The following is a 23,188-nucleotide window of genomic DNA, read 5'->3' on the forward strand; positions in this document are numbered from 1 at the left end:
AAATAAGAGACACTTAAGTCGTCAACGGTTTGTGAGCCACAAAAGTTGGGAGATTTTACCTTCTTCCAGAACAGTATCTGGCCTCTTTCGTTTCATTTCTACAAACAGTTCGCCACCTTGCAAATCCAAAGATTCCGTCCCATTCAAATTCAAACATTCCGTCCCATGGTTTCTTGTGGAAAGTTCGTAAAGTCAAAGAACGAACACAAGACCGGCGAGGAGCCTGAAACTTCGGTCAACCAAGTCAAGGAATAAACACGACTTTGTTCAACATAGTATTTTTTCCTGACATGATCAAACGAACGGGTTCTATGCTTTGTTGCGCGGATAGGATGAGGGCTCGTGGTGATCCGGTGGCGGCGTCGCGCAGGATTTGGATTCCCTGCGGGATCGATTCGCTTGCAAGCGCGTGTGCGCGTCGGATCGGATGATGAAGCGAGTGGGCAGCTTTGCAAAGGATGTGACGCACTGAGTGTGGGGTCTCGGATTGGATGCTTGCGCCGAGGCGTGCGCTCGATCCGCTTGTTCTACGCAGCATCACGTCCCCAATTGGAACGATGTTTGTATGCGGCGATGCCAGAGCGAGTGCCGAAATCACGAGGGACACAGAGAATATTTTTTCTCTCTCGTGGCCAAAATGCCGCCCTTCGCGATTTGACATGTTGAAACTTCTTTCACCTTTTCTAACACACAGTATTGTCAAAGTCAAAAAACGAACAGCAGCCTGAAACGTTTTTCTATCGTCAAGTCAAAGAACGAACACAAGAGCGGTAAAGCTTTTCTACCTTGGGCTCACTGTTGACTCGATCCATTGACCCACTTGTGTTGTGCATCAATGATTTGTTTAGTGGCGCACACCATCACTCCATGGCCCCGCAAAAGGAGCGCTACACACTCTACAGAGCAAGTAGCTGAGCAACGCTGTCATAAACAAAAGAGGAACATAGCGAACCTTTTGAGAACTCGAGGCGCGATTCCAGCAACTGCGCTCTTCCTTGTTGATTAAATCATCTGATTGCTTGCTTTAATCCTGCCGACACTGTTTGCAAAAATGCACTTCCCTCTGCTTGTTTGTATCGTCGTTGTCTAGAGCTGTTTGTTTAGCCAGTGATTCCTGGAACAAGAGCGTGGAGATCAGGAAAAACGAGCAACTGGTTCCTTGCGGGAGATCATAAACTTACCCGTACAAGTAACACCATCATCTTTGATGTTGACAGATGCTGTCGGCCACCACTTGTTCCAACGTGAGTTATCTTCGCTAAATAATTGCACAAGATGTGTTAGACCATGAAGTTAAAAAGAATGGAGGTACATATATATATATCTCTTCTCTGGCCCCAACATCTTCTTTGCTTGCGGAGCCATTGATAGTCGAGAAAGAAAAAACCAAAAGGAATAGAAAGAAGAAAAAAAAAAAGAAACAAGCAGCGAACAACTATACACCCCACCACAGCATGACAATTACACTAATCCAGCATCGCTCCCAAGGAAAGAAAGTCTTTCTTTCCTCCCCCCCCCCTCGCTTTCTGGAACTCCAACCTTTCACACTGAACACTTACGGGGGGGATCCAAATCTTGACCATCCAGCGAACAATGCGTGCCTCCCGTGCTAGCGGACGCGTGAACGATCGATTCCAGCAACAGCGAGCCACCCCGTAATGGACCGAGCTGCAAGTTACTGAAACAAAGTCAGCCGAATGGCTTCCGAAAGTGACTCGAGACGCAAAGCTGGAGGAAGGAGGGAGCGAGGAAGTAATAAAAGTAGAGATAGAGAAGTACCTTTGAAATTCAATCATGCGCTCACGTTGCCGCACGCCATGCAGAGTACGCATGGATGATCTGGTCTCTCCATCCCAGCCACATCCATTCCCCGTCCCTGTTCACTGTGAGATCCCTGTTGTAGAACCTGGCGAAAGCTTTCGACTCCTCGAACAGGGCCGGGCTGAGCGGCATCACCTCAAGCCCCGCCTTGACCGCGAGGTGGTGCCACTGCTGGTGCGTCTCGGACCGCTCCACCCTGTCCAACCCCTCGCAGGCGATGATGTTCATGATCTCCCGCCCGTACTTGTCCTGCTCGATCACCCGCCGTTCGGGCAGCATCCTCGAGATGCAAGCGTCCATGGCCGCGAACACTGCCGCGTGGTGGACGAGCGCCTCCTGGAACCTCTGGAGGAAGATCGGCCCCGCAAAGTTGGAGCTGGCCAGCGACTGGATGAAAACCTTCGGGTGGAGGTTCCGGATCCGGGTCAGCCACTGGAGTTTCGGGCTCTCGGCGATCACCGACCCATCAAACAAGTTGGTCTGCTTGAACGAGCAGCTGATGATGAGAACTTCGTCGTCCTTGAGCTGCAGCAGCCCCGGCTCCATGCTCTCCCATGCACACGAGAGCGACCGGAACTTGAAAGGAATCCCCCAGTCCTGTGCGCAGCGCTTGAGCCGGCTCCCCGTCTCTCGTATCCTCCCCGAGTGATTGTTGAGCGCTCTGGGTGGAAGATCCACCCCCGTGATCCGGAGCTGCGGGGGACCCTCCTTCCTCTCCGCCAAGAGCTGGAGCAGCGCCGGCCACTGGAGCCCATACATGATCCCAAAGTCGACAATGTGTACTTTGCGCTCGCCCTTGATGGCCTCGAGGATGATCTGGTTCGTGAAGAAATGTGGCAGCCCGAGGAAGGGGGTGTGCTTGAGGATCATCTGGACCGCCTTGAGCGTCTCAGCGATGGAAGGCCGCGCCTTACACATGACGCTGTAGAACCTGGAGCCCGTGTTGCTCATCCGGGCGTTCAATGCATGTAGGAAGTAATGAACTACCCGCTGCGTCGCGTCGCCCTCGGGTCCGGCTTGCTCCCGGAGCTCCTCCATGATCGCCAAAGCGCTGCCGAAGTCGTCGCTCCACACCGCCTCGCCGCACAGCACCAGCTTGTCCAGGAGATGACTCCTGAGCCCCATTCTATCCCACAGCCGAGTGTAGTTCTCGCTCCTCTGTACGATCAGCCTGGGAGGCCGGTTGGGAAATCCCTGCGTCGTCGCCCCCGCTGCTGCAATTCCATTCGACCTGCCGTTCCAATCCAGCCCAAAGAGGTTCTGGCGCTCGAAAAATCCCACCATCTGGAAGCCGCTGCCACTGGCGCTCGTCTCCCCGTGGCTCCGCTTCTTAAGGCTGGGCGATGGCTGCAAGCTCTCTCGATTCCTCTCCACAGTGTTTTCTTGGTGGTGATGCAAGGACGAAGTAGAAGGATTATCCACGGCGAAGGAAGGCTGCGATGTCCAAGAACCCAGGAGCGAGGAGGGGGAGTTCCTTCGCGACGATGATCCCTGCGGGGCCGGTGGAAGCTGCGACGGCGATGGCTGCGAGGCACCATAGCCGGCGCTGCTCGAAATATCGCTCCTCCAGTCGAGATTCGGGCTTACCTCGGGCGGCGAGGTCTGGATCAGCTCCGCGAGCTCTGCCTGGAGCGCGCCGACGCTCACCTCCAGATCCAGGCACGCTTGCTCCCCGATCTGGTTCTCCATGAGCATGCTATCGATGTACTGCAGCACCGCATTCTCGTCGACCCCAGACACGCGGGGTTCCATCGCGACGCAACCCCAGCTATCATCGCCACTCTCCGAGGATGACGACGGAGTGCCCGCCACTGCCATGGCCGCGGCGTTGACGGGAGAGGTGAGCGTCGGTGGCGACGGCGAGAAATTTCCAACATCGCCGACCGATCCAGCCGCTCCGCCAGGCGACGGCAGCGGCAAATCCACTGCTGCATTGGAATCTCTCGACGGGCGGAACTGCGTCTGTAGCCACACTTGCTGGAGCTTGATCGCGAGCGGCGAGACGAGTTCGCGCATGGAGGACGACGACGCGCCATTCGCCCTAGGCTTGTCCGCCATAGCCGTGCTCTTCCCTCTCCCCTGTTTTAGGGCTTAATAGTAATTTTGAAAGAACAGACTTATCCGACGGCCAGATTTCACCTCGGTTGTCTATGGATCCAACGGCCGGCACCGCGCCACGGGCATTTTTTAATCTTTTGTGCTTGTATCTGATCGTTTTGTCGTGATGTAATAGATACAAAATCAAAAATCACGCACGTCCCAGAACACAAAAAAAAAAAAACCATTGAACGTTTCCAAATCGTGTCTTCTAGTTCCAGAACTATAATGTTCCCACAAGGATATAAATATCATTCCATCATTCTTTCGCTAAAGCTTTACTCCTGCGTCAACAAGGCCCAGGAAAGACTTAGACGACGAGAAGATCAAACACCAAATGGACTGTCATTCTTCCAGACCGGATCGGACTTGGATCAAACACTGACCCGATCAACACGGAGAGGTAGACGAAATCTCCAACTCTGTCTCAAGGAAAACAGGAAAAGCTCGGCTTACTTGCTTTTACTTGAAGTGGATAGTGGTCCCGAGAAGAGAGAGCAACTGAGCTACGAACTCTGGATGCGCGGGCCAGGCAGCAGCGGTGACAAGTTTGCCATGTGTGTGAGCCATCGTTATTGGATCCGGCTCGATCCACTCAGCACCACTTAGCACAACTTGAGGCTTCACTGCTGGATAAGCCGTGCATTTCTTTCCCTGCAGTAGAAACCAAACGAGCTCTGTGTTTAATCGAAGCAAACTCAAGAAAGATATATCATTCACCTGTAAAACTCCTGCTGCAGCGAGGATTTGCTGCCCGTGACAAATCGACGCGATGGGCTTGCTGCTCGTGTCAAACTCCCGGACAAGCCTCAGGACTTTGTCGTTGAGAGACAAGTACTCTGGAGCGCGGCCTCCGGGGATCACAAGCGCGTCGTACCCCTCAGCTTTGACAGCGTCGAAGGTGGCGGTCAGCGGGAAGTTGTGACCAGGCTTCTCGCTGTAAGTTTGCGCTCCCTCAAAGTCATGAACTGCGGTGGCCACGGTCTCGCCGGCCTTTTTACCCGGGCACACCGAGTCGACGGTGTAGCCAACAGCTTGCAGCGTCTGGCATGGCACCATTGCTTCGTAGTCCTCCATGAAATCCTTCAAAGCAAAAACAAACTTGGCTTAGAACATGATCAAAGCACAACTGCAAGGAAAACTACTTCTCGATCAAGTTGTCAAGGAAAACTAGTAGAAAAAACCGGAAGAAGTAGAAAAGAAAGAGAGAAAGACTTCTTACCCCGCATAGCATTAATACTTTCTTCTTGCCGTTTTCGATGGTTGCACCAAGAGAGTCGAGCAAAAGACCAATAAACTCCGGGTGGCCAGGATATGCAGCACCGGTGATGAGGCTACCATCTCGGAAGCACTTGGAGATTGGATTCGGCTCTTGCCAAACTCCACCAGCACTGACAATAACAGGCTTGACTGCCGGATACGCCGTCGACTTCTTGCCTTGCAGAATTCCTGCCGCGGCGAGGATCAGCTGTCCGTGGCAAATCGATGCTATCGGCTTCCTAGACTTGTGGAACGACTTGACAATCTCGAGAACTTCATCGTCAAGAGACAAGTACTCCGGAGCACGACCACCTGGAATAACGAGAGCGTCATAGCTCTCAGCTTTCACGCCATGAAAGTCCTTGTTGAGACTAAAGTTGTGACCACGAAGCTCGGCATAAGTCTGCCATGAAGAACACAAGCCAAAAATAATCCACTCCACGCTCCCAGTCCAAAAGAAGGAATTCATTCACCTGGAAACCAACAAAGTCGTGGATTGCGGTCGCGCAGCTCTCGCCAGCCTTTTTTCCCGGACAAACAGCATCGACTTTGACACCATAAGCTTGCAAGGCTTGAAATGGAACCATAACCTTAGAAGAACAAACAAATCGAAAGTCAATGCTCTTGCCTAAGGAAAAACTTGCCAAATCTAGATGATTGCCTACATTCTCTCGGCACTAGATCACTCCTCTATCCATCGCCGCGCCCGATCAATCAAACTCACCTCATAGTCTTCCACGAAATCGCCGCAGATGAGAAGAACCGACCTCGAGCTCGCCATAGCGCTGGAGAAACCTAGGTCAGCTCTCTGTCACTACGTGTCACGCGATTTTAACCTCAAACACGTGTCAAATTTTTTTAATGGGAAGTGAATGAATTTCCCTCCATAGTTCCAACATGAAAAAATGACGTTCGTACACATGATCGTTGGTGACTTGTACGGCCAGGTGAGGCGAGCTTAGGTTTTGGGCAAAGCGATGGAGAGCAATGTAGGCATGCGGCCGATCGCGCATCGCTCCTGGCCGAGGAAGAGGCTTCGCGAAGGAGGCGATCCAAAATCCGGCGAGGTAGAGTTCTTGATCGTTGTCGTTGATATTTGCGCGCGGGTTTGCCTCATCCGGCGATCGATCATTGCAGCTCAATTCGAGCGGCGGCGGCGGCGAGGAGAAATCCCGTGGGCAAGAAGCGGCAAAATTGGTGGAGCCGGCGCTGCCGATCGCCGTCCGGCGGTGGCCGCAGCAGCGGAAGATCAAGGAGGAATCGCCACGGCACAAGGATCCGGAGGAGGAGAACAAACGCCTAGCGCCAGAGCGAGGAGGACGGAATGAGCGCCCCAAGCCGACGAGCCTGATGATGCTCGAGATGGATATGGCCAGGACCAAGAAGAAGAAATCCGAGCCAGTGCCACAGCCAAGAATGGAGCTTTCGATCATCCTGCGGCAGTCATGGCAGGAGGCGCGGCGGCGAGTGAAGCAAGCGCAGGAGAGATTCGAGGCGCTGCGCCAGAAACTCGAGGCGAAGGGCACCGTGCGACCGGACACAGCCGCGATGAAGCAAATGCGCATCGATGTAAGTTCCTTTCCCTTTTCTCCTCGATTTCCATTCTATCTCCCCGTGTTCTTCTTGCCGGCATTCTTTTGGATCTCACTGCTGCTTTGTTTCGTATGCTCTCTTCGCCAATCAAACAGTGTTATTTCCTTCCCATCGTCATCTTACTTCGGTTTCTCGGACTTTCTCACGGATGGATTTCTTCTTTCTCGCTCTTGTACATAGTTCTTCCAAGTTTCTCTCATCCACCATTCGTGATAGATTTCCATTCTATCCCACACTTTCTTCCTCCGCCTTTTCTCTCTTCTCCTCGTGTTCTTCTTGCCGGCATTCTTTTTTGCTGCTTTGTTTCGCATGCTCGTCGATCGAACAGTCTTAGCCTTTTTTTCTTCCCATCGCAATGATCTTCTTCCACTTCAGTTTCTCGTACTTTCTCAGGAGTTTCTTCTTGGCCAGCTTTTGTGTAGTTCTTCCAAAGTTTCTCATCCACCATCGTTTTCCTTCGCAGAAGCAATGGGTGAACCAGGAGCACCGATCCCACGGCCACGTCCCCGGCGTGGAGGTGTTCGACGCCTTCTCCTTCCGCGCCGAGCTGCTCATCGTCGGCCTCCACAACCACGTCCAGGCCGGGATCGGCTTCTTCCCCGACTCCCAGAGCCCGCTCGGCCGCGCCATCGCCACCAGCATCATCCTCTCGGGTGGCTACAAGGACAACCGCGACAACGGCGACGAGTTTGAGTACTGCGGCAGCGGCGGCAACAATGCTGTGAGCGTGCGTGACGAGAAGGCACGGGACCAGGAGCTCACTCGCGGCAACTTAGCTCTCGCGAACTCCGTGGATCTCAACATCCCGGTTCGCGTGATCCGCGGGAGGCCCTCGGCTTTCACCCCGTCCAGGAAGGAGTACCGCTACGATGGCCTCTACGACGCTGTGCGCTGCCACAAGACCGAGGGAGCGAATGGATGCCAGGTTTTCAAGTTCCTGATGCGGCGATGCCCCGGACAGCCATCGCTGCCGCTCAAGAACAAGACGAGTAAGTTTCATTTCATCGATTCTTTTCTAGTTTAGCTATATTCTCGATTTGTTTCTTTCGTTTCCAGGGTAGCATTCAAAGCGCATCAGTTACAACGTAAACTACTTAATTATGTCCACGTCGGCACACATGTCCTATGAAAAAGGAGCTAGTTAAAACGCTTTAAATTAATTAACAATATATTACCTTGTTCAGAAAGCTCATTAAATTTCAATGTTATTGACAACGATTTAATCCATCTTTAAATTTCTTGTATAAAGTGGTGGAGGATATGTAGCATCTCTGACGAGAATGTATTTTCCAAGTTGGCATCCAAATGAATTTTGACATACTGTCCAGTCAAACCCATTCAAAATAAAAATCCCAAATTAAACTTTTCAAGTATAATCCCTTCCTGTTCTATTGAGGATCCTTTGGGAGCAATCACTGGAACATAGCTCCCATCTATTGGTCCTACAACATGTGGTATTCCTCTTAAAACTCTTTTGGAAGAGTTTGTAAAACGATCACTTGAAGGCTACTTGATGTATAATGTACCAAATTCCATGTCCAAAGCTCCACAAAACTCAATGCTCATTGACCAATAGTAAACCCAACTCCATACTTGCCAGCAATTTCCCCTAGTTGTGTTCCACTTGCTAATCTCAAGTGGCATAGGCTCTTTTAAGTATTGGTATCTTTTGCACTTTTCCTCTCTTCTTCTATAGCAATTGTGGAAATATCAAGCCAAGTAACACATTTTACTAGTTATGTCTAAACACATAATATTCAAGTAATAGAGCATCTGAAGGTAGCAAGCAAAAGCTTCTTCCTCTTATCCATCTACTTTTCAGTCAAATAATGGTTATTCTTAACTATGTCCAAAACACGTGTTACGTAACTGCCACGTGGCTTTGTCTGTTTCTTTAATCCACGTAGGTGCCACGTCACAGACTTTTAATAAATGGACGCCAAGGGATGAAAAACCTCAATGGCGTTAGCAGCGACTTCGTCAGTTCCTCCAGCGCTGGGAATTTGCGCTACTTCTTTCCAGATCTCTGCCAGGGGCAATAGCGATTCCTCGCTCGGTAGCTCCAGCCTCGTCTTCGTCTATGGGACGCTCAAGAAAGGATTTGGGAACGAGTGGCTCATGCAGGAGCTCGTGAGCCAGCAGCACGCCTGCTTCGTGTCCGCCGCCACCACCAAGCTCGAATTCCCGCTCGTCTGCGGCCCATTCCAGGTGCCTTTCCTTCTCAATTTCCCCTGCCAAGGCCACCGCGTCCGCGGCGAAGTCTATCTCGTAGACCAAGCTGGTCTTCGCAGGCTCGACGAGCTCGAGGGCCTCGGCAAGGGCCACTACGAGCGCCGATCCATTCTCGTCGAGGGCCTGGAACGAAGTTTAGCTCAGTCCCAAGCTGTGAATGCCGAGGCTTACTTTGCAGGATCCAGTTACGCAGTGGAAATGTTGGGAGCTCCACACTTGCCAAGCTACAGCACCGTCGAGGCGGAGAATTATGTTCCGCGGAGGAACCGGCCGCCGGGTATCACGTTTTTGGAACACGTCCAAGCATGGATCGCTGCTAAAAAATGAAAAAATGAAAAAATGAAAAAATGAAGATGCTCTCGAGTTTTTTGTAGCCATGCCACTGTCACGAAAACCACACACGAATTAAGACAGGGTATCTCGAACAAAGACAAACCTGACCTTTAGAATGCTGATCGCGTTATTAAGAATCCCACGGGGAATCTTATCGTTCCCTCGTCGAAAGGACACATGGACCACACTCCTAGCTTCTCCTATTACCGGGCAGTCTTTTCAGTTGCAATCCATCCTTTGAGTAGCGCTTGGAAAAGAAAACAAAAACTTTTAGAGCCGAGCAATCAGCACAACACTTTACCCTTTCGCCATTGCAGCACCAGCATTGGAACCATCAACCGTGCCGCTTGGAGAGCCATCAACATCTCTACTAGCTCGAATTGTCGAAACTCCATGGTGGCTTTTCCGAAACTGAAAACGAAAAGATTCCTTGCTTGCGAGTAGACGCATACTCGTGAACAGTATCAAAAGCAGCAAAACAAAATAGCCGTCAAACCTGCATGATGTGATGTTCATGCGACCTCCATCAAGGGTATTTGTCCAGGCATATTGCCAGCACCTCTTCCATGAGCATTTAAACAAAGCGCAATCAAAAAGTGCCTTCAACAACCTCTTAAAGGACATTCGGAGGTGGTAGGTTGAGATCGCCATCCGAAGCTTATCCTCCCGCCGTCCAAAAGAATTCCATACATGACATTGCAAACAGTACAGCTTGCTTAAGCTAGTCGAAAGAAAGAAAACAAGGAAAGACAAAACAATACTTTCTCTAAGGAAAGCAAGAGAAAGTACTCCCTAACACTTCCTCAACCTAATGAAAGCCTGAACTATGACAGATAAAAGGGACAATCTGGGTCTCGGGGTCGTACCATACCATTAAGAATGTAATCAGTGCTACTGTGTCTGTAGCCTGGAGTTAAAAAATGTGTCAATACTTAGTTCTTTTCCAAGGTTCCAGTACGATCCTGTGTAACAACAGCATGTAAGAAAGCAAGACAAACAATCACCACACGTACCATTTGAAATAAGCTTTGGAAAATAGTGGTTTCTCTGTTGATCATTCGCACACCTACAAACCAAAGAATTAGAGAAAACAAAGAACAAAAAGAACGAAGCATTGCGACAATAACCTTTCAACCAAAGAGCAGCACTGTTGCGTCGAAAATCAGCGCTTCCTTCACTCGATTAAACCTGAACAAGTGCATGAAAATAATCCCTGCATCACGCTCCCGATAACGTCTTCAGTACATATTCCTCCAAATCCGAGACCGCTGGAAAATATCTGTCGCAATCTCACTGCGCGCCATCTCCAGCGATGAAATCTGGAGTTAGGCAGTAGCAGATACGCCGTGCTGATCATGAATGCGCGCCAGAGGATAGGAATGGAACCCATGAATGGACAAGCAATGTCTCTATCTCCGGCTGCCGTGTTACCGAGAGCCGATCATCCTGGAACAAGCACGAAGAGCTTTCGATATTTTCACGAAGAACTTTGGAACTTGGGAGAAACTGATCCTCCCATAAATGTAAACATCTACAATCGCGAGGGACACATTACAACATCCAAGTTGACATTGTTTCTTAGAGCTTTCTTCGAGTTTCTTTCTATGGGATCACGTCAGCGCGCAGCCACGTGATGTATCAACCGTCATAACAATAATAACAACACCGTTTTATATTACCACATGGTTTCTGAGCAGTGAACGATCTTTTAACTTCATCAAACACCACATCTCAGCTCGCCACTAGTTTCTTGGGCTGGCAGTTACAGAGTCGATAGGCTTTTACCTCCACGAAGAATCCACCGCAAGTACACCCTTGCAGCAGAATGGGGTCGCCGAGCGCCTGAACGGACAGTTTACGCTGCCTTCTTCAGCATGCTTGGGATCCAGCTTCTCGTGCTGAGCATCTGGAATGTGAGTGTAGGCAACACAGACAAACACCCAGAGATACCCTAATTTGGGGCTGTCCAAACTTGGAACGTGTTGGCAGCCAGGAGATCCCCTGCTGTGTTGAGTGCTGCTCTCGCCAACATGTTCCACGTTTCAAGTTTGGACAGCCCCAAATTAGGGCATCTCCGGGTGTTTGGCTGCGCTGCCTACGCTCACATTCCAGATGCTCAGCGCCGGAAGCTGGATCCCAAGAGTGAGAAATGCAGCTAAAAGCTTATTGACTATAACTGCCAACGCAGGAAATTAGTGATGAGATGAAGCTATAAACCCCCGTTTCTCCACCACCTCTGGTGGATCTTTCTGAGATTTTGGACGACGTTCCAATTCTCTACCCAGCACCAGATAATCCAGCCGGTGCAGAGCCAGGTGGAGTTGCTGAAGGAGCGCCCGAAGGAGGCGATCTGGCAGGCATTCCTCAACATGGACATCAATGAAGAGGTGTATGCTCAGCTGGTTTTATCAAGCCTGGAGAAGAACACCTCGTTTGCAAGCTCCACAAAGCTCTCTACGGACTCAAGCAGTCGCCACACCAATGGTACATGAGAATAGATCCTTTTCTAATTTTCGTGCGCTTGTAACATATTTTGACACTGAGGGCTATGTGTTACTTGCGATCCTCGTGGTAGGTTTGATCCATAAATTTAAAACGTATCTTGAAGCTAAATTTGCCATGAAAGACCTCGGTATCAACAGGGAGAGAGGCACTCTGGAGCTAAGCCAGGTAAAATATGCTTACGACGTGCTCCAGAGGTATGGCCTTACTCACGTTAACCCTGTTGCTACTCCCACGGACACAGGCACGAAATTATCTGCTGAGAGTCGAGAGTACCTTGATCAATCTCAAGAGGAGGAGAAAGCATCTTTTCAGGCTACGTTTTCCTGCTAAATGGAAATGTCGCAAGCTGGTGCAGCAAAGAACAGGTTATTATGGCAATGTCAAGTACCGAGGCTGAGCAGCTGCAACCAAGGAAGCAGCGTGGCTGCAGGGACTTCTCCAGGATCTACAAATGAACACAGGTGTTGTGTGATAACCAGTTTGGAATAGCCTTGACCAAGAACTCTCGTACTAAACACATTGAGCTGCACTTCCACTTTATACGAGAGTAGATCCAGAGAGGAATGATCGAGCTGGAGTTCTGCCTGACAAACTCCATGCTAGCGGACATGCTGACGAAACCACTTCCTCGTGTTAAACATGAATGACTTTAGACGTTGGCCTTAGAGTGAACAAGACCACGTCAGCACACAGCCACGTGAGCAATTCAGTCGCCGCCACTGATGTCACGATAAAATCAACCGTCATAACAATAATAACACATTGCATTGTGTACAGCTGCTTTGTGTTTCCATCCACACAATATCTAGCACAAGAAATCATGCGAGTAAAACGCTATAGATACAATGCCTCGGCCAAGCTTTCCAAACGCAGTTGCTACTAGCACAAAACCTAATGAGCACCTAAGGCTTTCTGGCAATGAAAGTTTTTCTGTGTGCCCGCCCAATCACAAGAAAAGGAAGGGAGATCGGGAATTGGAGACGAATCACCAAGGCCCTAAAAAGAAAAGGGATAAAGAAAGAAAAAACGGGACTTTAAAAGAAATTCATCAGAGATTAATCTAAAGACCTCTCTAAAAAAAATGACAAGATTAGCATACCAGCTGACACATTGATCGAGGTCCCTGGAAACAAGAGATAATTAGAAGCCGTTGCGTATTACTCAGTAGTCTTTTATCTTAATCCTTCTTATTTTGGTATATCATTAAACATGAATGACATTGCCATTAGATTTAAGAATGGCTTCAATGACGGCAACATCAGCATATGCCTCGCTGGGACTGCTGCGCTTGTCAGGTACTCCTCCCTGAGTAAACGTCAACTAGTGAGTCAATATTATATAGGATCTTCATGCTTACCATAGTGATGTCATTGATAAATGCTCCCAATTCTTCTTCCACTCCACAGCAGGGATAGAACACTGAATTTTTACCGGTTGAAGTAGAACAAGTTACCTTCACCGCACATCACAAATTATTAGTCAATGTAAGCTTAGTCTATAATATAACTCACCAAAAATCCTGGCTGATCATCTTTAACATCTTGATCTACATAGATTGTACCTTCAGTTCCAACAACCTTCCAGCTCATCTAAAGTTCAGATAATTTATATGAGAACAGATTTTGAAAGCAAATTTCTTAGTACCTTTTTAGTAATGCATGAAAATGATATCATTAAGGTACCCACACACCCATTTTCCAACTCTCTGTAAGTCCAAGTTTTAACAACATTTTAAAAAGCTAATTAGAGAAAGACTTACATCAATGCTGAGACATTGTCTGGAGAAGGTAGAGCATTATCCACATGACGGGAGATTGCTGACACACTTCTAATCTCAAAGCCAGTTATCTATTTACAGAAAATCAGAACCAATAAACAGATAAATAAATCAAGGGTAACTCTTCCTTCTTACCAATCTTAGTCCCGCTATTTGATGAACAGCACTATCCATTATATATCCCCCCTGCAAAATAGTGCTTAAACAAAACAAAACAATAAAAATTATAATTTGATTACCTGGAGTTGCCTTCTCCAAACGCTTGAAAAAGAAGGTCGTGAAATATTCATAGGACTTTCAAGAATTACTTCCACCGCCACCATATGTCCTATATCCTTCACCAACTTACTAGCCTGTTTCAAATGAAGTATTTATTAACTATATTTTATGTTTTAAAAGATTCATACCTCTGCAAGTGCTTGCTCAAATCTATAGTTTTCCCCTATTGCCCAGACCAGCTTATCATTGTCTAATCCCTTGTATAAGTTTACTAAACTTTGAGCTTTCTGTGTACTTGGGGCTAATGGCTTTTCTGTAATGTGAGATTTTAGTAGCAATTTTAAGTTTGAAACTATCATACCTTGCAATACATGTTTCCCAGCAGTAAGAGCTTGAATTGCATAAGTCCCCTATTAAATAATGTGTGAGAAATACAAAACTAAAAATTTGATATTCATACCTGGATCTCTGGTTCAAGAACTATAGCCACCCCAATGATGCTATTATCCATTAGAATGTCATTAAAACCTTCTTCACCCCACTTAGGCTGTACTTCCGGCACACGATCTTTGATCAAGGACACCGCTGACTCTGCCGATTCCTGGAGAAAAGGTTATATCGCCTGAAATGAATCCTTCAAAAACCTACCTGCGAACGACTCCATATTGCTTTAAACGAAACTCTATCCATCAGCTTCGTAGAGAGTAGTGGCAAATATTGCTTTTTGGCAAAACCTCCAGCTCCTATCAATGCAAAACCAGGTGCCATAGCCTCCATTAACCAAACCCTTACCATTCAACCTCAATTTAAAGAAAGAACAAAGGAGCTTTTTTTAAAGGTAGAGTAAAGGCCGCCGGATCTGGCTAATCGTGCCCGTCGATGGGCCATGGTGCTGCCGTGTGATTGAAACCACAGAATCCATACAGGCCCGAAAAAATCAAAATCGGTCCTAATTCCCTGGAAAAAGCAAGAGATATTTGGAGAAACTTACGAGCTGGCCGCCGCATGATTGCCTCCCATTCTTTCTAACCCATGCTTACCAAAACGGATTGAGAGGCGCCGACAAGTGCGGGAAAGAAGCCATGCTCGTGGAACCCAGAACATTTTTTCTCGCTATCTGTCATAGTTTTCCAAGGAAAAAACAGTTTGATTGTCCATTCCTTTGAAGTCATAACACGAGGTGGTATTCTTGGTTCTTCGTTCTCGCGCTGGCGCCACGGTCACGGATCTTCCGGATGCTAACCACTGGCAGCAGCTCGGAATGCGGCCTCGATTTTGTGACGATACGGCTGATCAGCTGTACTAGGTGCGGTTGTTGGAATCTCTTCCCAGAGCCAGATTTCAGCTCCTTTCCAATGGCGCGCGATCGCGACAAATATTTCCAGTGGGATAAGAATTAAGAAGTTATACGTACATGAAAAGTTTTTTCTCATGCAGGCTTAATCGAGTGAACGGAGCAGTGATTTTTTGAAGCAACAGTTCATGCGCTGCTCTTTGGTGGAAAGGGTTATCCTCGCAATGCTTCGTTCGATTCGTTCTTTCGTTTTCTCTAATTCTGTGGTTTGCAGGTATGGGAATGATCAACAGAGAAACTCCTGACTTCCTTCAAATGGTACGTTTTGGTGATTCTTTAGCTTGCTTTCTTACATGCTGTACGCAGGAATTGCTTTCATTGTACTGGAACCTTCAAGGGGGATCCTTACACTGATATCATCGTACTGGAACGGGAATCCTGATATCATCGTCAAGTATTGACACTTTTGACTCCAGACTACAGCAAGACAAGCACGCAGTAGCACTGATTCCATTCTTAATATTTGGTACGGCTTCGAGACCAAGAGTTGTCCCTTATTCTGTCATATTTCTGTTGCTTACTTTGGAGAAGGTATTGTTTTGATTTTCTCGATTTCTTAAGCTCAACTGTTCGCAGTGTATATGTGAAAGGGGATGCCTAGACTTCCTTTTGGACGGCGGGAGGACAAGCTGTATCTCAATCTACCATGCTTGTTAAAGGTACTTTTTGATTGCGCTTTATATAGGTGCTCATGGAAGTGGTGCGTGTACCTGCTGTCAATATGCTTGCGCAAGGATTTGGCAGAGGTCGCATGAATATGGCATCATATGACGGCCTCTATGTTTTGCCATTTTATCATCTTACATCTTAGTACTGCCTTGATACTGTTCACGGCTACTCCCAAACAAGTAAGCGAATGTTGTTGTCGTTTTTAGTTCGAGAAAAGCCACCACAGAGTTTCGAAGTAGTCAATTCGAGCTAGAAGCGAAGTTGATGGCTCTCCAGAGATGGGTCCAATTCCAATGCTGCTGCTGCCTTGTGAAAATGTACAGGTGTTGTGCTGATTGCTCGGCTCTAAAAGTTTTTGTTTTCTTTTTCACTGATACTTTGCATATACATATGAAGATTGCAACCTCATATGTATATATATGTATATCCTTTCTCTTCGCTTCACACTCCATTCCTCTGCTCTACACTATGTTGCATCTTTGCTTTTTGCTCGCCTCCTTTTTCTATGCTTGCAGTGGGGAATTTGGATTCCCACATCCTGGGGAACAGTATCCCACTTCCACTTCGATCATGAACGACCTCTTTTTCGTTCCAAGCTGGGACAGTGTCCAGCAGTCAGGCCCGTTTGACTACATCATCGTTGGCACAGGATTCTGCGGCTACGCCTTTGCAGCTCAAATTCTAGAGAAAAGTCCTCATGCAAAAATCCTCATGCTGGAGCGAGGACCTTTCTTTTTGCCCGCTCACTTCCAAAGTCTTCCCCTTGCTCTCCAAGGCACGGTCGCAGCAAAACTCGAAAGCTATCCGTGGACACTCACGCAAGCCACAGCAGAGTCTCCCTATGCAAAGTGGGTACACGGGGTGGCACCTTTTTTTGGCGGGCGATCGACGAAATGGAGCGGCTGGTGCCCGAGACCGACTGCCCAAGAAATGGAGGGATGGCACCCGTCCGTGATCGACGCCGCTGGACGCTACTTCGAAAGAGCTGAGAGGCTTTTGAATGTTACTAATTCATTCTACCGCTCCGCTTTGCAGGAAGAGATCATGCAGCTAATGCACAGCCGACTCCACACTGTCAGCTCTGCGATGCGGGTGATGCCAGCTCCACTTTCAATTGAAGACGGATCCAAATTTTCAGTGGTCGGTTCTTTGCTCCAGCTAGTGCTGCGCCAGAGAACGCTTGCGAAACAAGGTCATGGGGCTCCTTTGAGAATCGTTATCAACTGCGTGGTGAAGAGAATCTCAGAAAGTGAAGGGGTGCTTGAGACATCCAAAGGAGAAGTCACGTTGAGCGCTAGAACGAGAATCGTGCTTGCCATGGGCGCAATTCCACCCGCCACTCTACTCGTAAATTCCATACCAGCGCTGGCAAAAGCTCCACTGCAATTTAGCTCCCATCTTATTAGTGCCATCACAGCAAGAGTGCCTCGAAAGGAGTATCCATTTGCCAGCAGACTTGATATCCAGCAGACACCACAGATTGGAGCGTTCTACTTGGCAGGTTGTTTTCTTCGTTTGGTTCATCCAACTTTAACTGTTTTTTTTTTTTTTTTATTCTGGTTTTTCAGGTGTACATGGAAAACTGCAATTTCACATCCAAGCAACTGTGATATCAAGCCCAAGTCTGGAACCCGAAGATATCATTACCATGGGCCATCGAATGCCGGATGTTCTCACTAGTGCAACTCCGGAGCAGCTCAAACAGTCAAAGGAGTACGTTTTATTTGTGTTTGCCATCTTGGGTGAGCAAGAGATCAAGAATTCCTCTTGGATTCGAAAGAACGACAAAGATCCAGACTTGACAACCAACATCAAGCTGCAGATCCAGCAGTCTAGAGGTGATATGGAAGTGTGGGATGCCATGGAAGCAGGAGCTTTCCAAGTGCTGGAGAACATCCTCTCCCCCAACAAGTCAAGCTCTCTCCAGTATTGGAACAAGGACAAATGGACTAGCCAGCGCCCGGCCAAAAAGGTGACTCGCCGACCAGGATGCGTTCACGAGGGATCATCTCTTCCTATTGGAGACGATGGTAATCAATTAGTGGATCTTGACTATCGCTTGGCGGGCTCGCAAAACATTTATATCACAGGTGCTGCACTGTGGCCAAGAAGTGGATCCTGGAACCCGACTTTAACCATGGTTGCTCTCACTCTGGACTTAGCAGATCGTTTATCTAGTTAAATCTAACTATACCAGAATAAATATGAAATACAATGGTTCTGTCTCCAAAGCATTTCAGGAATAAGAACCTATCGTCGATCTGGAAGAACTCGAAAGCTCTTGAAAGCCTTTGATAAGTTTCTCAATCTCGCTGCTGCTACTGCCGGCTCCCATAGCAAAAGTTATGGAGTTCAGAAGAGGAAGCTCGGCCACCACCTTGCATTTATCGCACAGAAAGTCATCGGCAAGAGTTCCTGTTCCCACAAACCAATGGTGATCCTGGCATTTCTCGTTCCAAAAACCAATACTTATTCCAATCAATAATTCCAATATATAAACCAAATTTTAGATAAAGAATTCCAAGCCTCGCTTCTGATGGCTCGTCAATTGTTCCACTGGTCTACTTCAGGGGGGAAGCAGCGCGCGTAGCAGTAGGAATGAAACTGCCGACCTGATCCAAAGAAATGATAGTCTGAAAAAAGAATAGCCGGACCACCTCGTGTTGTGACTTCAAAAGAATACAAGCAAAGAATTTCTATATCTCTATCTCCTCGAGAATGGCTGCCGTGTGATTGAAACCACAGGAGACGTGAAGCGCCGAAAGCCGATCATCCATCTCGATTGGAACAGGCTCGAAAAAATCAAAATCGGTCCCAACTCCCTGGAAAAAGCACGAAGACCTTTCGATATTTTCACGAAGAACTTTGGAACTTTGGAGAAACTTACGAGCTGGCCGCCGCTTGATTCTGCTTGCGTTGCGTAAGTTCCATATGATCCTCCCCATCCCCAGCTAAAAATGTAGCCATCTACACTCGCGAGGGATACATTGTTCCTTAGAGCTTTCATCAAGTTTCTAGCTTGGGTTTTGCTTACCGCTTATAGCTGCTGTGTGCTTCCATCCACACGATATCTAAAACACGGAATCACGCAACAGTAAGATTTGTTAGAGTGAAATGCGATAGATACCTCTGACATGAATGCCTCGGCCAAGCTTTCCAAACGCAGTGGCTTGCTACTCGCACGAAATCTGATAAAAACTTGAGACTTTCTGGCAATGAAAGCTTTTCTGTGTGCCTACCCAGAGCCCAGGCAGCCATGCTCGTTAGATCCCCACGTATAAATGTCGCCGTCCTCTAAAACACAAGAGAAAAGATAGTGAGGATGAAACGAGCGTTTTCTTCTTACGAGTTATAGCACCGGTGTGATAGCCTCCGCACGAAATGGAAGAGACGCGAGGAAGATCTGGAATTGGACATGGCTGTGACGCATCGTTGTTGTTGCCAAGGCCCTGCATAAATATCACACCTTGAGTGAAAGGAAAAGGGAGAAAGACAAAAAGAAAAGAAGAAAAGAAACTTTAGCACACACACACTATCCCAAGCAACTACGTGACTGGCGCCGCCTTCTTGGTTGTTGATCTAAGATTCAAGCAGGTTCGTCATCTTCACCTAAGAAATTCATCAGAGATTGAGATCTCAAGACCTCTCCTCTAAGCTAAGAAGAAACTGACGAGACGACCATACCAGCTGACACATCGAGCCTTGGCCAAACGAGTAAATCGTTCCACTGTCTGTGGAGAAAATAAAAACATTGAAATAAAGAAAGATTTGCACACATCACCTCCTTACCATCCGCACACGCAGAGTGCACTAGTCCGGCCGAAACGCTACGAACCTGCACGAAAAGAAAAATAAATGTCTACTTAGTGAATACGCAAAGCACGAATTTCACCTGGAGCTTTTCTAGACAGTGGATTATCCTTGGAGTGTACTCACTGTGAAGTACGAGATTATAGACGTAAGCAACAAACACACCACTTACTTTGTATCTTTAAAGAAGTCAAAGAATCCCGTCATCTCGCCGTGTCCAAGGCAACCAAATCTATTGGTTCCCCAGCTCAGAACTTGGCCAGTTTCTGGAAAAATAAACAACAAGACAACAAACATCACCATTTGTCATATGTTTCTTCCCTTCATACCCGCAAGTCCAAGTGAATGGTCCGTTCCCAGAGCCAGAGCCTTCAAGCGCATTCCGGCCAAGGATTCCATCTTCTGCGGAGTGATGTAAACCGACTTAGCACCTGTAACAAGCAAGAGCTTGCAACGATTGGGAGAAAAGAAAACACTACACTTACGTTTGCCGAGTCCCAGCTGACCTTCGCTGTTTCTTCCCCAGACATAAGTCTCGCCACTTGCTGCATAGACACAAGTCACAAACGATTCAGCAAAGCGAAAAGGGAAAGAGAACAGAGAGATCACAAAGAACATGCAAGACAATCCAGCTAGAGATTTTATACAAGTGATGGCAGCAGAATGGTACCGTCCAGCTGCAATATGTACACAAGGATCAGGAAACCCATGCACCTCCACAGGATCCTACACCAAAAATCACGTAGAATGAACGCTCCCAAGTAGAAAAAAGGAAGAAACTTACAAAGCTAGATTCGCTCTTCAATGGAACTCCAAGCTGACCGCTACTGTTCAATCCAGTTGCAAACACACGTCCCTTGTCTGCAAATACCATCCAAAGTAGCGAAGAGAAAAATCCATGGAAACGAGAGGAAAAGACCAACATACCAGTGAGGATGAGTGTGTGAGCACCACCGCAAGAGACAGAGCAAGGCTCGTGAGATTCCAGCGCTCGGCACAAAACTGGCTCGAATTGAGAGCCCGACTCGCTGAGGCCGAGCCTGCCTTGATCGCCATTTCCCCACAGCGCCACCCATCTTTTTCCAGCCTTGCCCGAGACCTCCACTTTGTTCTTGGCTGTGAGACCATACGCCCTTCGCCGCTTGATGACCGAGCGCATCCATAGCTGCAATCTGGAAGGACCCATCGCTACTAGAGCAAGCGGAGACCTAGCAAAAAATGCGAAGTACAAAAGAAAGTACTACCTTTAAAAGCGTGAAGATGAGAGCTAGAAAAGAGAGCCACCATTTCATTCATTAGAGACGAAAAGGTACTCTATTCCATGTGAATCACCGCTCTCAAACACTTGCCTGCTTCCAGGAGCTCAAACGCTTCGTTGATACTGTCCAGCTTGAAGTTGTGAGTGATATACTCGTCCACCTTGATTTCCTGCGCAGCAGACAATCAGCTCAAGTTCCTGGGAAGAATGGAAGCTCGTACCTTTTGCAAGTACTGCTCGACAAGCTTTGGAACATCGCTGCGGCTCTTGTAGCCACCAAATGCCGTGCCTTTCCACACTCGACCAGTCACAAGTTGGAATGGTCGCGTAGAGATTTCCTGGCCGGCTCCGGCAACTCCTATTATCACTGACGTTCCCCAGCCCTGCGAGAAAAGGAATCAAAAGTTTTTCATTTGGAATGTCTCTCTTACCCTGTGGCAAGCTTCTAGAGCAGCGCGCATGACTTTGACGTTTCCGATGCACTCGAAGCTGTAATCCACTCCACCATCTGTGAGATCGACCAGCACCTACAGTCTCGAACACCGTTCAGTTCTCTGTTGTAGAGGAATGCAGACAGCAAACCTGCTGGATTGGCTTGTCGTGGTCCTTCGGATTAACAAACTCGGTTGCTCCGAACTTCTTTGCTGCAAAATAAATAAACGCGTGTGTGCTAAAAGGCTTGATGCGAATCCCTTACCCAGCTCGTACTTGGCTGGATTCATGTCCACTCCAATTATTCTTGATGCTCCAGCTTTCTTGGCTCCCTCACAGACCTGCATTACGTGAACATTACTCCCAGCTTTTTAACGAATCAAAAGCTCGTTTACCGCCAAGCCGACTGTTCCAAGCCCAAAAACTGCTACTGTTGATCCTGCCTCAACTTTAGCAGTGTTGAACACGGCACCAAGACCTGCAAGAGAAAAAACAGATTAATCTGATAAAATGGCTCAGAACTTTACCTGTAGGAATACCGCATCCAAGCAAGCAAACCTTGTCTAGCGGCGCTTCCGGATTTATCTTGGCCACTGAAACGTCATGGACAACCGTGTACTCGCTGAAAGTCGAGGTTCCCATGAAATGGTAGATAGGCTTTCCTTTGACACTGAATCTCGGCTGGCCATCAGCAAGCATCACGCCTTTGCCGGTTGCTGGACGAACCTTGATGCACAGGTTTGTCTTCCCGGACTTGCAATATTTGCATTCCTTGCACTCGGCCTGGTAGCAGGGAATAACGTGGTCTCCTGGCTTCACATCGGTGACACCCTCCCCAACACTCTCCACAATCCTTAGAAAGAAAAAGAGTTTACATTGAGCTAGAACAAAGATCCTCCAAGTTCTTTCGCTTACCCGGCCGCTTCATGTCCGAGAATGCATGGAAAGAGCCCCTCTGGATCCTGTCAAGAACAATTTATCATACATAGAAGAGGAAAAAATCGTAGCTCACAAACCTGTCCGCTGAGTGTGTAGTGATCGGTGTGGCAGAGAGCAGTGTGCGTGATTTTGATGCGTACTTCATTAGCCTACACAAAGAAACGAAGGAAAAAAACCAAAATTTTGCGAAAGGGATAAGGTTGATGATCCGGACCCTGGATGAAAACGATCGATCCATACCTTTGGAGGAGCTACTTCCACTTCCTCAATGCTCAGCGCCTTGCCAGCCTCGTACGCCACAGCAGCTGCCACAAATCCAGATATCTCAGCAATGCCGAAGATCGCCGGCGCGCGATGGATCGATTGCTGCGGCAAATCACTCACCCTTGCACGTAATGACCTTGCCCGCCGTCGCCGACGCCATGAATCTGGAGCTCCAGCGCCCAACCCTGGAATCGCAGCCCTGGTCCAAAACTTCCCGTTTGAGGTAAAACGAAGAATGCACGAGGCCTCTCTTGAGAATCGAAAGCATCGTGCCTAGAATCGGATTAATTAGCGAGTAAAGAATTCTATTACCTTCGAGCGCGTGTGAAACTCGTCAAAGAAAAACCCTAGATAAAAACAGAGGATACGGGTTTAGGGTTTATACAAACTATTATTGTTATCTTTGTTATTTGCTATTTATCTTACTCTTTGTTATTATATATTAACAAAGATATGATATGTATGACATGTTTTCTTCTTTAGTTCCCTTTAGAAACTTTGGGGATGGATCTTGGAGTAGGGCCTGGCCTGGGACGATACCTCCGCTGTGGAATAGGATCCACATCCTCATAGTCGGTCTATCAAAAATCTCACAACCAAAGGTTCCAGCAATCAAATTATCAGT

The 23,188-nt window shown here is 47.8% G+C and overlaps 7 protein-coding genes across 17 annotated transcripts; 3 read left to right on the plus strand and 4 right to left on the minus strand.

The window, feature by feature from the left end:
- Positions 1-238: 238 nt before the first annotated feature.
- LOC9655038 (scarecrow-like protein 11) lies at positions 239-3,920 on the minus strand. Of its 9 annotated transcripts, none has more exons than XR_002994032.1 (6): positions 1,780-3,920; positions 1,560-1,668; positions 1,182-1,258; positions 953-1,114; positions 786-896; positions 239-678 (listed from the first exon to the last, which is right to left on the minus strand). XR_002994032.1 is itself a non-coding variant. In XM_024688556.1 (2 exons), exon 1 carries the CDS (start codon positions 3,877-3,879, stop codon positions 1,801-1,803), a length of 2,079 nt encoding a protein of 692 aa, XP_024544324.1. In that variant the 5' UTR covers positions 3,880-3,920; the 3' UTR covers positions 1,279-1,668; positions 1,780-1,800. The 9 variants fall into 9 exon arrangements, 2 of the variants coding, with proteins under 2 accessions (XP_024544324.1, XP_024544325.1); XR_002994033.1 differs by having other exon boundaries at positions 239-683; XR_002994031.1 differs by having other exon boundaries at positions 239-724.
- Positions 3,921-4,108: 188 nt separating this feature from the next.
- On the minus strand, positions 4,109-6,019 carry LOC9651142 (protein DJ-1 homolog D). Of its 2 annotated transcripts, none has more exons than XM_002983520.2 (5): positions 5,903-6,019; positions 5,652-5,768; positions 5,141-5,581; positions 4,639-5,001; positions 4,109-4,572 (listed from the first exon to the last, which is right to left on the minus strand). In XM_002983520.2, exons 1-5 carry the CDS (start codon positions 5,957-5,959, stop codon positions 4,381-4,383), a joined length of 1,170 nt encoding a protein of 389 aa, XP_002983566.1. In that variant the 5' UTR covers positions 5,960-6,019; the 3' UTR covers positions 4,109-4,380. The 2 variants fall into 2 exon arrangements, with proteins under 2 accessions (XP_002983566.1, XP_024544326.1); XM_024688558.1 differs by having other exon boundaries at positions 5,844-5,956.
- A 133-nt stretch (positions 6,020-6,152) lies between these two features.
- LOC9651143 (histone-lysine N-methyltransferase family member SUVH9) lies at positions 6,153-7,994 on the plus strand. Its single transcript, XM_002983432.2, has 4 exons — positions 6,153-6,245; positions 6,316-6,747; positions 7,235-7,760; positions 7,828-7,994. The coding sequence occupies exons 1-4, from the start codon at positions 6,156-6,158 to the stop codon at positions 7,830-7,832; spliced, it is 1,053 nt and encodes a 350-aa protein (XP_002983478.2). The 5' UTR covers positions 6,153-6,155; the 3' UTR covers positions 7,833-7,994.
- Positions 7,995-8,730: 736 nt separating this feature from the next.
- Positions 8,731-9,330, plus strand: LOC9655039 (putative gamma-glutamylcyclotransferase At3g02910). Its single transcript, XM_002983433.2, has one exon. It carries the CDS (start codon positions 8,731-8,733, stop codon positions 9,328-9,330), a length of 600 nt encoding a protein of 199 aa, XP_002983479.1.
- A 6,077-nt stretch (positions 9,331-15,407) lies between these two features.
- On the plus strand, positions 15,408-18,042 carry LOC9651144. The gene is made up of 4 exons (XM_024688524.1): positions 15,408-15,449; positions 15,877-16,001; positions 16,376-17,361; positions 17,429-18,042. The coding sequence occupies exons 1-4, from the start codon at positions 15,408-15,410 to the stop codon at positions 18,040-18,042; spliced, it is 1,767 nt and encodes a 588-aa protein (XP_024544292.1).
- Positions 18,043-18,489: 447 nt separating this feature from the next.
- Positions 18,490-20,897, minus strand: LOC9655041 (ultraviolet-B receptor UVR8). The gene is made up of 15 exons (XM_002983522.2): positions 20,598-20,897; positions 20,455-20,531; positions 20,318-20,396; positions 20,156-20,215; positions 20,000-20,101; positions 19,843-19,936; positions 19,753-19,795; positions 19,650-19,695; positions 19,545-19,591; positions 19,207-19,309; positions 19,100-19,154; positions 18,988-19,048; positions 18,895-18,931; positions 18,748-18,827; positions 18,490-18,682 (listed from the first exon to the last, which is right to left on the minus strand). Exons 1-15 carry the CDS (start codon positions 20,854-20,856, stop codon positions 18,557-18,559), a joined length of 1,269 nt encoding a protein of 422 aa, XP_002983568.2. The 5' UTR covers positions 20,857-20,897; the 3' UTR covers positions 18,490-18,556.
- Positions 20,898-20,933: 36 nt separating this feature from the next.
- LOC9651145 (alcohol dehydrogenase class-3) lies at positions 20,934-22,912 on the minus strand. 2 transcript variants are annotated; one of them, XM_024688547.1, is made up of 12 exons: positions 22,876-22,912; positions 22,684-22,762; positions 22,540-22,604; positions 22,377-22,448; positions 22,276-22,322; positions 21,888-22,213; positions 21,756-21,838; positions 21,626-21,701; positions 21,511-21,572; positions 21,360-21,455; positions 21,150-21,311; positions 20,934-21,098 (listed from the first exon to the last, which is right to left on the minus strand). In XM_024688547.1, the coding sequence occupies exons 2-12, from the start codon at positions 22,721-22,723 to the stop codon at positions 20,985-20,987; spliced, it is 1,143 nt and encodes a 380-aa protein (XP_024544315.1). In that variant the 5' UTR covers positions 22,724-22,762; positions 22,876-22,912; the 3' UTR covers positions 20,934-20,984. The 2 variants fall into 2 exon arrangements, with proteins under 2 accessions (XP_024544315.1, XP_002983569.2); XM_002983523.2 differs by lacking the exon at positions 22,876-22,912 and having other exon boundaries at positions 22,684-22,863.
- Between the last annotated feature and the right edge of the window lie 276 nt (positions 22,913-23,188).

The sequence above is a fragment of the Selaginella moellendorffii genome, unplaced genomic scaffold (genome assembly GCF_000143415.4).
Source record: "Selaginella moellendorffii unplaced genomic scaffold, v1.0 SELMOscaffold_58, whole genome shotgun sequence".
In the NCBI taxonomy this organism is placed as follows: Eukaryota; Viridiplantae; Streptophyta; class Lycopodiopsida; order Selaginellales; family Selaginellaceae; genus Selaginella; species Selaginella moellendorffii.